This window comes from Ips typographus, linkage group LG5 (genome assembly GCF_016097725.1).
Source record: "Ips typographus isolate SLU linkage group LG5, UJ_Ityp_2.0, whole genome shotgun sequence".
Lineage (NCBI taxonomy): Eukaryota > Metazoa > Arthropoda > Insecta > Coleoptera > Curculionidae > Ips > Ips typographus.
Genome location: NC_138426.1, coordinates 3087714 through 3100610, shown reverse-complemented (window position 1 = coordinate 3100610; position 12897 = coordinate 3087714). Strand labels below are relative to the sequence as shown.

At 35.3% G+C, this 12897-nt stretch overlaps 1 protein-coding gene across 3 annotated transcripts in view; it reads left to right on the top strand.

Annotated features, from left to right (window-relative positions):
• LOC145730002 (uncharacterized) overlaps nt 1-12897 on the top strand; it is a 42833-nt gene that overhangs the window by 8590 nt on the left and 21346 nt on the right. For all 3 annotated transcript variants that reach the window (XR_014178496.1, XR_014178497.1, XM_081981024.1), the window contains exons 6-10: nt 566-844; nt 7142-7310; nt 7562-7785; nt 7901-8088; nt 8407-8602. Coding sequence is in view for 1 of the 3 variants with exons in the window: in XM_081981024.1 (XP_081837150.1) it covers nt 566-844; nt 7142-7310; nt 7562-7785; nt 7901-8088; nt 8407-8602 (1056 nt within the window). In the remaining 2 variants the exon portion in view is untranslated. The remainder of the gene's footprint in view (nt 1-565; nt 845-7141; nt 7311-7561; nt 7786-7900; nt 8089-8406; nt 8603-12897) is intronic.

Sequence of the window (12897 nt, the reverse complement as noted above, 5' to 3'; positions counted from 1 at the left end):
TTTAAAAATATTACGTTATTTGCAATAAAAATGTGTAAAATGGTAAATAGCAGGGGGTCACAAAAAAATTTTTTGCCGAAGAACTGTGAATGCTAGAAGATTTTACCAACAGTAGTAAAGCCTTGAAAAAAGACCAATACATCGGATTAAATAATAAAAAATTAATTTTAACGAGGAAATAAATCGTTCTGGTAATTTTTGAACCCAGTCACGAACTTAGCACTTGCCAAATGCAAATGGACGTGGTTGTTTCATCAAACCATGAGCCTTACTTAGAGACAAGTCCACAGCAAGTTTCATTAAAATCCATCGAAACGTTCTTCAAATATTTCCGAAATTAGTTTTTTTTTCAAGAATTTTGACCATCAATAGCCCTGGAACCATAAACTTTTTTCTGATGACAATTACGTCAAATCGTCACCTTTCGATCTAAAGAATGTCACAGTACCCTTTTGATCATGTGCTTACTGGACACCCTGTTTAATAATTACAATATATTTTGATTTTGCCACTTTACTGCATCTTTTTTGATGTTACTTTTTTATCCGCAATACTAATATTACAGAGTACTAATGATGAAGATTCAATGGATATTCCACTCAGTCAGTTTCCATTCAGCGACTATGAAGAGGACGATGTCGAAAATCACGCAGAGGTTAGTACGGAGAAAGAAGATACGAAAGATGAAGATTTTGAAGTGAAAGAAAAGAAACCTAGAGGTCGACCTCCGAAAAAGGATAACACTCTCTATAAATGTAAAGAATGCGACAAAATTCTTACCACGTATACCGGTTTAAAAGTCCATCTGCGTAGGCACACTGGTGCTGATTTGGCCAGATGCAAGGTATGTAACTGTTTTAAAGTTGAAAAGACAAATTTTATTTCTGGTTAGTATAGTAGAATTAGTGAACTCGAGAAAAGTGAAATTTTGAATCTTTTTTGTTGATATTTTAAGCAGTTGTCTATTGCAGTAACTAGAAAAGGACACCAGCAATGGGTGGTTGGCAAAAATGCGGTCGATTTAAGTCTTTTTAACACTTGAGTCGTTGATTATTTGTGGTTAACATTGACATTTGCGTGTAGATAAAATATAGGTTGGATTTGATTTGTTTACATGGTGTTTGTTCCTTTGTTAACTGTGGAAATTGATGGAAAAGAACAAGGACTTTAGAAATTTTCACCTTTGCACATGATGGTATACAACAGCCAATCATTTTTGCTTGTGCCTTTCAGCTTTGATTAGTATTAGAAACGAAAAAACTTTGCTATTAAATTCAAAATGAATGGCGTATTTTGGTGAAAGTATTAACCTGAGTTTGAAGCTGTCGTAATATAGGCCACCCAACAAACATTTTTGGCAGAAAGGAAACTTTACTTATTTTGGTGAAAATCTACCTAAATTTGTCTACAAAAATTACTCAGTCAGTCAAAAATTTGTCAAAGTTTTTGAAGGGAGTTTAAACTTAGTAATCTTTGAAAATGCCCTTCAAGACAAGTGAAACTTACAACTTATGGACCTAGTTGCACATTACTTCATTTTTACCTTAATTACAACTTTTGGTAAAACAGACTTATGAGGTAGTTGAGCTTGACCAAATATTGCCTTTAAAATGTCAAAGGTAGAATTTGGTCAAAAGTCAGGATTTCTTACCTAAAATTCAACTTATTTATTTCTTTGAGATTGTGGTTGAATATTGGTTCAGATATGTTCTTGCAACATCATTTTATAACGTCATTTTGTGTGCTGACCTTTGCCTGTGGACATTCCGTTTTTGTTACCAATTACCCTGATGCCTATAACCTCAATAAGAGCAGTAAACAACCTCTGTCATCGCCTTTTGTGGCTCCATCTTTGTTTAGCACCATATTTGAGGTTAAATTTTGGTAACATAGTTAAAAATTGCACAAAATGTCCAGTTTTGGTCTTAAAAATGGTTTTAATGCCTCAACAACCCAAGACACTGATGTATGAACAGTCAATCTTATGTCAATGTCAACTTTTTCTTGTGCTTGGTAGACTGATTGCCAACCAAGATCTCTTGCCTCAATTAGTACCATAAAAACACTTTAATAGTAACCCTCACGACAATCCTCCTGGTAGCGACACAATCCCATCAGAATGTCTCAAAAATGGAGGTCATGCCCTGTTAAAACAGTTCCATACCCTAATCTGGCAAATATGGAAAGAAGAAGTAACACCAATCACTTGGAAAGAAAGCATTATAGTTCCGATAAGAAGGGAGATAAAATGTCCTGGTTAAACTATCGTGGGATCAATACTGGATATCAGGTGGTGATGTCACTTATCCTACCGGAAAAATTAACTCCCTATGTTGATTGTCAAATAGGCCACTATGAGTGTGGCTTCTGGAAAAACCGCTCCACTGTGGTCCTCATACTCATGGAGAAATGCTGGAAATTCAATAAAACCCTTCACCAGCTGTTTATTGATTTTAAGCAAGCGTATTATGACAGTATTTTGAGGGAGTGCGATGGCGGAACTTGGAATACCCAAAAAAGTCATTAACCTCACAATAAGGGCATGTATTGAGGGATCGGGCTAGTGCGGTGAGGGTTGGAGAGAGTCTCGACGTTCTTTTCAATCAATAACGGACTCATACAGGGCGATGCTCTAACCCGGTTGTTATTTAATGTGGCGTCGGAGAAAATCGTACGAGAGGCCGGACCTGAAACATTGCTATTTGGAGACCAGGGACCACGTCTCGTACTGGCTTTTGCGGATGATATAGACATCGTTGGAAATTCGACGGTTGCCATTAATGCAGAATTCTTCAAACTGGAAAGTGCTGCCAAAGAGGTACCTTAAGGACTGAACGAAGCGATCGAATCGGACGGAACGTCCCAATAAATTAATATAATTTATTGGTGGCTACGATAACGTCGAACAATACAACATGACCAATGAAATCAATGCGAGGATACAGAATGGAAATCGTTGCTGGTTTGCATTACAAAACATTATGAGGTCTAAGAATATCTCTCGTGGTGCAAAGATAAAAATCTGCCACACCTTAATCAGAACTATTATGACGTATACCAGCGAGACTTGGAATACACAAGAGTATCATATCCGAACAGGCAGAAATATAGTAAGGACCTGATATTGTCAAGTTGATTTAGTCGGAGAGACTCAGATGGGCACGTTGCAAGGCAGGAAAATGACCGCATCGCAGTCGGCAAACGTCCGTTGGGGAGACCTAGATTGCGCTGGAGAGATAAAGTGTCAGCGGATCTTCAAATCCTAAATATCGTTAATCCAGAGCGGATAATGATGGACAGGCAACAATGGAGGCAGATCGCGACGTCAGCCAAGATCCACCCAGGGTTGTGAAGGCTACAGAGAGAGAGAGAGTAACTTACACTTCACTTTACTAATAATGTGGGTGTAGGTCATATTATCTCCTCTTCTTCTTGAAATAGGCTTTCAGCCTGTTTTTCCAGCTTTAAGGAGTTCCTTGCGACGTCGACTTCCAGCTATCCTTCCACCTCTTTGGTGGTCTGCCTGACGGTCTTCTAGAGTGTGGTTTTCCGTCTCTCGCAATTTTAGCAATTCCATTCTGTTGATGTGTTGATTCCACTCTCGTCAATCTTACAATATCCTGTATGTCGCAGATTCGTCTTATTTCTTGGTCGGGTATTCTGTCACGTAGCGTGTGTCTCGTGATACTTCGGTTCTCATCTCTGCCGTTCGGGTTATGCTCTTGGTTCTGCTGGTGTCTGCCGTGGTTTCAGCGGCATATGTGATTATTAGCCTTACGCATGACTTATACATAGTATAAGTAGTATACTTGTATATTCTGGTCTTTGCTTCTATTTTTAGGAACTGGTTTTTCCATATAATGTCTTTCAAACATCCGGCTATTCTAGAGGCCTTGTCTATTTGATTCTTTACCTCAGATCTCCTGTCTTGATGGGCGGTTATTTCTACCCCTAAGTATCTGAAGGACATCACCTGTTCTACTATTTCGTCGTTAACAGCTAGTTTGCATCTTCTAGGTTCTTTTGCTACAACTAGTGATTTTGCCTTGTTTATCGCAATCGACATATTGTAGCGTTTCGCTGTCAGGTAGAATTGATGTAGTCTCTGCAGCTCATCTTCGTTTTCTGATATAATTACTGCGTCATCCGCGTAGCACAGTATTGTTATTTCTCCTTTGTTAGTTCTGTAACCATGTCCCGCGTTTTTAACGTCTTTTATTATTTCATTCATGATTAGGTTAAAGAGTACCGTGCTTAGAGAGTCTCCCTGTCTTAATCCTGTTGATATGGGCACTTCTTGGGTCAGGTGTTGTTCACAAGTATTCTGTTCGTTGTATTGGTGTTCAAATTTTCAATAGTTATAACTATTTCTTCCGGAATGCTGCCCCGTCTCAATATGGTTGTGATGTCATTTAGCCTCACTCGATCAAACGGTTTGCTGAGATCTATGAAGCAAATATACGCCGGTTTCTCGTATTCAATTGATTTTTCGACTATTTGTCTAATGATGAATATGACGTCTGTGATAGACCTGTTTTTCCTGAATCTCTGTTGTTCTTCCATTATGGGTATTTGTTCTGAAATGATACCGCATATGATTTTCCTGAATAGTTAGTTTCATCACGGCGCTTAGGAGAGTTATTTCTCTGTAGTTTTCTGGTTGTTTTTTGTCGCCTTTTTTGAAGATAGGGATATTGATGCTTTCTTCCAGTCGGTTGGTCATATTATGTGTTAGATAATTCGAAATCAACCTTCTTGACTGATGACAACATTTTGTGTGGTATAAAGTTTAGCGTAGGACCGACGGCTAAGGCCCAATTGCGTGGTACGTCGTCTGGTCAATGTATCTCTTTGCACGATATCTTGTGGACAACAGCGATATTCTCAGCAGAAAGTCTCTTCAAGGCAAGTGGCCAAACACCGCAGAGTATACGTTTGTTCAGTTGGTGTCGGATGGCCATGAAATCTGTGACGAAATTCACGTTGCGCCAAAACAATCGACGAACTGTTGCGCAAGAAAATGGAAACAATTTTTTTCTATGACCCCTATAGAAAATAAAAATTTTCTCCCTCATTTGAGAGATGAGAAAGATGAAAAAAATCATTTTCACTACCTAGGGAGTGAAAGTGTCACCAGTAAAAGTAACACTGTCTAAAGATAAAACATAACATTGGTCGTAGAAAAACTTAGATGCGCAACTCTTGAGTATACAGCTGTTTGCACCCTTGAACTTTGAAATTGTTCGCGGGAACAAAAGTTGCACTTTCCTCCTTAGTTGTTTACTTCACAAATGTTAAAATCGAATTGACATTTGTCGCCATTTACAAAACTTATAGCGTTGTCCAATAGGGTGATTATTTCTGCCCCACCTTGTAGATAGTTAAGTAAATAATACAGTGCGTTTTTTTTAACGCGCAACATAGGATTTTACGTGTTAAATTTTTAAGCCCATGTTAGACCATGTTATTTTGGAACTGCAAGTCTATAACTTGACGGGTGTGTCTTTAGTACCCTGAAGCTTAAGTAAGTCTACCAATTTGGTCTAAAAAGTGATTAAAAACTGGAAAAAAAATATTTTTTTTCGAAAAGATTTTATCGTTTCATACTCCCTGTATGCATTGTTGTTCCTTGTTGTTTTTGATACTGGCAGGGCAGGTAGCAGGTAAAGTGACATATTTTGACAGCATCACGACCCGACATCTTTTGAACGTCAAAAGGGCATTTTATGATTGTTTGGAATACTGTTTGGCTTCAAACGGAGGTCACTTTGAACAATTCACTTATAAAAATACTTCTTTTGTTCTTAACTTTCTTGATATAAAGTTAATGATCACCCTGTTTTACTTTCTACGCCAAATTTTACCTGCTACCTGCCGTGCCAGTATCAGAAACAACAAAGAACAACAATGTATACAGGGAGTATGAAACGATAAAACCTTTTCGAAAAAAGATGATTTTTTGCAAGTTTTTTAACACTTTTTAGGCTGAATTGGTAAACTTACTTAAGCTTCAGGGTACGAAACAGCCACCCGTCAAGTTTTATACTTGTAGTTCCAAAATAACATGGTCCAACATGGGCTTAAAAATTTAACACGTGAAATCCTATGTTGCGCGTTAAAAAAAAACGCACTGTATAATATTCTTATACAATGCAGTGACGTTATGAAAATTATGTAAAATCAGAAGAGTCAAATAGAAATTTATTGATTGGAGTAATAGTATATTACACACCGGGGTGGGAAGAGTTTCATTACTGTCGAGAGATTAGTTAGATAGCCAAGACGCGAAGCGTCGAGGTTTAGCTAGGATCTCGAGACAGGAATGAAACTTCCTACCGAGGTTTGTATACTATTTTATTTACAACCATCATATTTCTATCAAAATTTACAAATCATTGTTTCATTCTGAACATATCTAGAATATTACATTTAACAAAAAACTGCCAAGCAGTCATTTTTCTATATGCTTTTCTTCTGCTTTTCTGTTATGCTGTCCCAACGTGCCATGTCTTCTGAAGCTGTTGCAAGTAGTTCACAAACCTCAGTCATTCAGCAGCAAATTAATTTGTCAACCAAAGAGACAACTGTTGGAGACGCCAGTGCTGGTACTGGCCTAAATATTTCTATAAACACTTATAATAATTCAAATGTAACCATTAATTTCAATAAGTAGTTTGTTTTAGTTTAGATCATGTTAATTTTAGTATTGTAATGTATTATAGGCATTATAACCGTTAGAATGCATACAATTCGAGTTGTAATCCAGGACATTTTTCTCAATTTATTATTTGCGAACTGAATATCGATCCGACTTTATCTGACATTTAAAAAATTTGATTCAATCATCTTTTTTTTTTTTTAAAATATTAACAATCACAATTTTAGAGGGCGGGAAATGAGGGCGGGAAGTGAGGGCGGGAAGTAGAGGTGCGCAATATGATACTTCCTAACCTTCAATGACGTTAGTAATGATAGCATTACATATATGGTTGTAAATAAAATGTTTTTTCAATTCATCTATGAAAGCCAAACGTACGTTTTTGAATTTAATAAACGATTAATATAACTTTATGAGTGTCTAAAGTGTAATATTTCTATTATTTACTATTATTTTTTCTCTAGTCATAATATTTTTTTGCAGACTAGAGAGTGCGAATTCTGTGATCGTAAATTTAAGTACAAAAAAAGCTTTGTGCACCATATGCAAGTAGAACATGGCATGTCTGACGTAGGAAGCGATATTGATGATAAGACTGAGGAACTACCGTTATCTGCGAATAATAATGATAATAAAAATGGAGATAACGTAGGTAAGTGAGCTATTGAGAGATAGATGAGCAGATTCAAAAGAATTAGCAACACAGAAGTTAAAAATATGCGGAGTCTTAGAAAAGACATTTCCGATATAATGACAGCTAATTTACCACTTTACACAACAGCCAAAACATTTTTTTGACAGTTGTCACATCTTTGTTCTACTTATAATAATATGTCTGTTATGATACCAGCAAATTCTTCTCGCACGATCCGTATTTATTGTTTAGTAAGTTAATATATTCAGATGGTTCCAATGAGCACTTCCAAAGCAATGGCGATCTGGATGACATGGATCCTGGAGACGATATGACTTTTGGAGGAGGAGAAGAAGAAGACAATGCGAAGCGGAAAATTAAAGTACATACTTGCCATGTTTGCCAAGCCCAATTCGCTAGAGCCAATCACTTAACGCGGCACATGACGCTGCATCGATCAGTTTTGACGCATAAATGTGATAGATGCGATCAAGTGAGTACTTGACTTGTGTACACTTAATAATTAAAACAATTTGTTTGTGTAAAAACTTAAAAATTGCCTTTGAATTTGATCTTTTTGAATAATTTTTTAGATATATAATTTTTAGGCTTTTTTCACCGATGAATTATTGAAACAGCACATTGAGCAGCAACACATTAATAAGCCTTACATCTGTACAACATGCAATAAACCTTTTACTAGAGGTGAACATTTGATAAGGCATTTGAAGCTGCATCAAGAAATTACTGACGATGGTGAACACAAGTGTTCTATATGTGACGCTGTTTTTACCAGGTAAGACTATCTAATATTTTGTATTAGCCAATTTTACATCTATGGTATTGGTAAAAAAATACAGAAAGTTTCAAGAAGAAAAATATCCACGATTTGAAATACAGAAATTCAAAGTTACTCTGTAATACTATTAACTAAATTAAAATTGTCATTTTTAAACACACACTCGTTTGCGAGTAGAACCTTAACTTCGACTTGTTAAGACTGTAAATGTTTTTACCCAAAAAACGCTCCCTCTATACTTACTAAAAATGTTTTCGTAGTCTTTTAAAAATCTGATTTTATTTGTAGTAAATTATCTATTTATTCTGATTTTAGGTCAGATCATTTAGCTAGACATACAAAGACACATTTAATGCAAGATAAGAGACATGTTTGTATTGAGTGTGGAAAAGCATTTAATAGGTTAGATAATTTGAAAACTCACCAAAGGATACACACTGGAATGAAGGACAATTCTAAGCTCCATTTATGTGTATACTGTGGAAAGGAGTTTAATAATTCCAGTAATATGGTAAGTTGCTTAGATATTTTACATATTTTTTTTACAATTTCATTTCCTTGATTGTTTTTCCATTCTTAGCTATTAAGAAAGATGTATGATTTCTGTAAGTGCAGAGAAAAATAATTGAATTATTTTTTCCATTGGGTAACTGGTTAAAAATAATAATACGGTACTTGAATTGAAAACTGATCAAAAACAAAATGTCCACCTGATAGAGAAGCTAACTTACCAAAGTTTCTGTTAAATTCAACGAAAGGTTTGCGAAATAACGGTAAAAAGAAAACGGAAAAAATTATCGGGGGTAATTGCAGGAGTGTATAAAAATTACCGATAATTTTGCATGAAAACTTGTTATCTCTTAACTGCATGAGTTTAATTTCATATTTTTTTGGCGAAAAAAAAGCTTTTTTAGAAAAAAATATGAAAATGACCGAATGCAGTTTGCAAAGATAGCAAATTTGAACGCAGAATTATCAGGTTATTTTTAAGCACGAATGTAATTTTGGGGAATATTTCCCTCATGTGTTAAATGTCCCATATGAGCAGTGCATTTTCACCAGAATGACAGCGACAATTCCACTCATGTACAAAAAATGCCATATATACGTCATCAAAACACGGTTTGCTATCGGCTAATAAGGAAGGAAGAGAGTTTGCTAGCGGATAAAAAAATCGGATAAATTTTGCTGTTGATTTCATCGTTTCCACGGATTTTCACTACACTTTTATTGTTGCAATGTCTCACCTTGAGGTTTTTGCTGGCACTGTCAATTTTGATTTTTGTTCGTATTGTTTTGGTTATGGCTCGCTTCGGATAGAGTTCTACTGCAGAAAATCAAAAGAACCAGAAAAATGTATTTCTGCCAGTACAAGGCAATCGCAGTCTGATTATATTATTGATTATATTCATGGAATTGTCTTATCAAATACCATTCGAGCTCAGATTTTGAATAGGATAATTTTTCCGCTTGTCTTCTCATACTTTCTTTATGGTACAAAACTCGACCTGTTTGGCAATAGATACGTACAGTGCAATTATCGAAATGCAATTATCACTTTAGAATGCAATTATCGGGGGTAATTGCACAAGTGCATAAAAATTACCGATAATTTTGCATGAAAACTTGTTATCTCTTAACTGCATGAGTTTATTGTCATATTTTTTTTTAGAAAAAAATATGAAAATGACCGAATGCAGTTTGCAAAGATAACAGGTTTGAACGCAGAATTATCAGGTCATTTTTAAGGCACGAATGTAATTTTGGGGAATATTTCCCGAATAAATAAAATGTTTTGGTTTTGCTGCAACTATAGATTGCTCAATGGAGCTCAATGAACAAGTTCCAAACCGTTTATTAATTTTTGTTGACATCGCGTTTGACATTTTTTGGTTATAAAAAGTCAAAAAAATGCGCATGGACAACAATTAGTGTACTAGCAATTGGCTCTACAACAATGCTGTCGTTATAGATACGTACAGTGCAATTATCGAAATGCAATTATCACTTTAGAATGCAATTATCGCTGTCATTCTGGTGAAAATGCACTGCTCATATGGGACATTTAACACATGAGGGAAATATTCGGGGGCAATACCATAAGCGCTCAGATTTAGCCGGATAATTTTTGTGCTTGTCTTAGAACACTTTCTTTTTGGTGTAACTGCACGAGACCTGTTGTAACTAAATCACGAGAGCGTAGCTCTAAGACAATTCCATGAATATAATCAATAATATAATAAGACTGCGACTTCCTCGTACTGGCAGAAATACATTTTTCTGGTTCTTTTGATTTTCTGCAGTAGAACTCTATCCGAAGCGAGCCATAACCAAAACAATAAGAACAAACATCAAAATTGACAGTGCCAGCAAAAACCTCAAGGTGAGACATTGCAACAATAGAAGTGTAGTGAAAATCCGTGGAAACGATGAAATCAACAGCAAAATTTATCCGATTTTTTTATCCGCTAGCAAACTCTCTTCCTTCCTTATTAGCCGATAGCAAACCGTGTTTTGATGACGTATATATGGCATTTTTTGTACATGAGTGGAATTGTCGGGGGCAATACCACAAGAGCTCAGATTTAGCCGGATAATTTTTGTGCTTGTCTTAGAACACTTTCTTTTTGGTGTAACTGCATGAGAGCTGTTGTAACTAAATCACGAGAGCGCAGCTCGAGTGATTTTGCCAAACAGGTCGAGTTTTGTATCATAAAGAAAGTATGAGAAGACAAGCGGAAAAATTATCCTGTTCAAAATCTGAGCTCGAATGGTATTTGATAAGACAATTCCATGAATACAATCAATAATATATTAAGACTGCGACTTCCTTGTACTGGCAGAAATACATTTTTCTGGTTCTTTTGATTTTCTGCAGTAGAACTCTATCCGAAGCGAGCCATAACCAAAACAATACGAACAAAAATCAAAATTGACAGTGCCAGCAAAAATCTCAAGGTGAGACATTGCAACAATAGAAGTGTAGTGAAAATCCGTGGAAACGATGAAATCAACAGCAAAATTTATCCGATTTTTTTATCCGCTAGCAAACTCTCTTCCTTCCTTATTAGCCGATAGCAAACCGTGTTTTGATGACGTATATATGGCATTTTTTGTACATGAGTGGAATTGTCGCTGTCATTCTGGTGAAAATGCACTGCTCATATGGGACATTTAATACATGAGGGAAATATTCATAGGTTACATCCCGAGACGTTCAAGTTTTATCGGGTAAACTGTGCATAGGTGATTTTTTGCAAAATTTTGCTTGGAAAATGATTGAGACTAAATAATTCGACGATGAAATCCTGAGACCGCAGGTCGAACCTGCGGTCACAGTTCGACCTGCGGTCTCAGGATTTTATCGTCGAATTATTTAGTCGAAACCATTTGCCTAAAAGAAAAATTTTGCAAAAAACCTACCAATGCACATTTTACGTGATAAAACCTGAACGCCGAGGGGTATATGTCAAGATTATTTCCTGAAAACTCACATTTTAGTTTATTAACAAGAAAACGCCTTAGTTAGAACACAAATACTAAACTAAACGTGATGAAATTAATGATAATATTGAACTCACCCCAGCAGACGACAGATTTTCGTTCAGCCATGTATATTTTTGTTTACATTCCAGATTGACAATCAGATGTCATAATATTTTAATTTATGTATTTTTTTAATGGAAACTACGTTATAGTGATTTATTAACTGTTAATATTGAAGAAAATAGCTTAAATTTTATACAGTGTGACCCATTTAGAATGGAAACACCCCTATAAAATTTTAGGTTATTAACCGATTTCAATGATTTTTTTTTTGAAATAATTAGGAATGAAATGCCTATTACGGGAGAAAATTTTAAATATTTATTTCAGTTTTCAGGTCATATTACGATACTTTTTCTTGATAGAAAATGGAGAATTTTTATTAGCGATTTTTTTATTGAAAAAATTACTACGCCATTGGATCTATAGTGCTTTCAAATAGCTGTGACCAAAATTTCATGAAAATCCATTCATTAATAACAAAGTTATGACGAATTAAAATTCAAAAATCCTCTAAGCTAACGGTCACAAAAGAACACCCTGCATCAACTGGTGCCATAGAAATGGTGTTACTATTTACTTGTTTATTATTACTTATTAATTGATTAATTTCTAAAAAAAAAAATCAAAAAAAAAAAATCAAAAAAAAAAATTAAAAAAAAATCAAAAAAAAAAATCAAAAAAAAAAATCAAAAAAAAAATTAAAAAAAAATTTGGTCACAGCCATTTGAAAGCACTATAGATCCAGTGGCGTAGTAATTTTTTCAATAAAAAAATCGCTAATAAAAATTGTATAATGGCTCTCATTGGTCGAACTAGAAAGGTTCATTGAATTTTATTGGCTGCTAGTACAATGAGGGAAATAATCACCTTAAACAACTGATTGAAGTGTTTTCTTATTGGTTGGGCGTCAGAGGTTGCCAGACTGTTTTAGTACAAAATGTAGCATAAGGGGTTTGTCTATCCATCGGTATTTTTCAGTACAATACAATTTTTCTGACAGACTGATAGCTGTCATATAAGGTCTAAAAATGACCGCGAGAGGTGCCAACTGCCATCTTAAATTTTAAAATTGCATTTTCTATAAATTTTGCATAACAAACTACAACGTTTTTGTCTCCTTTTTTTTAAAGAGAACCAGTTTATCTAGCATTTGCATAAAACAAAAATTTCAGTTATTTCAAAAACAAAGTTGGGGGGGGGGGTGTTCAATTGTTTTTGTAATAACCCGCGTTAACTCCTTAAAGGTTTGACCAATTT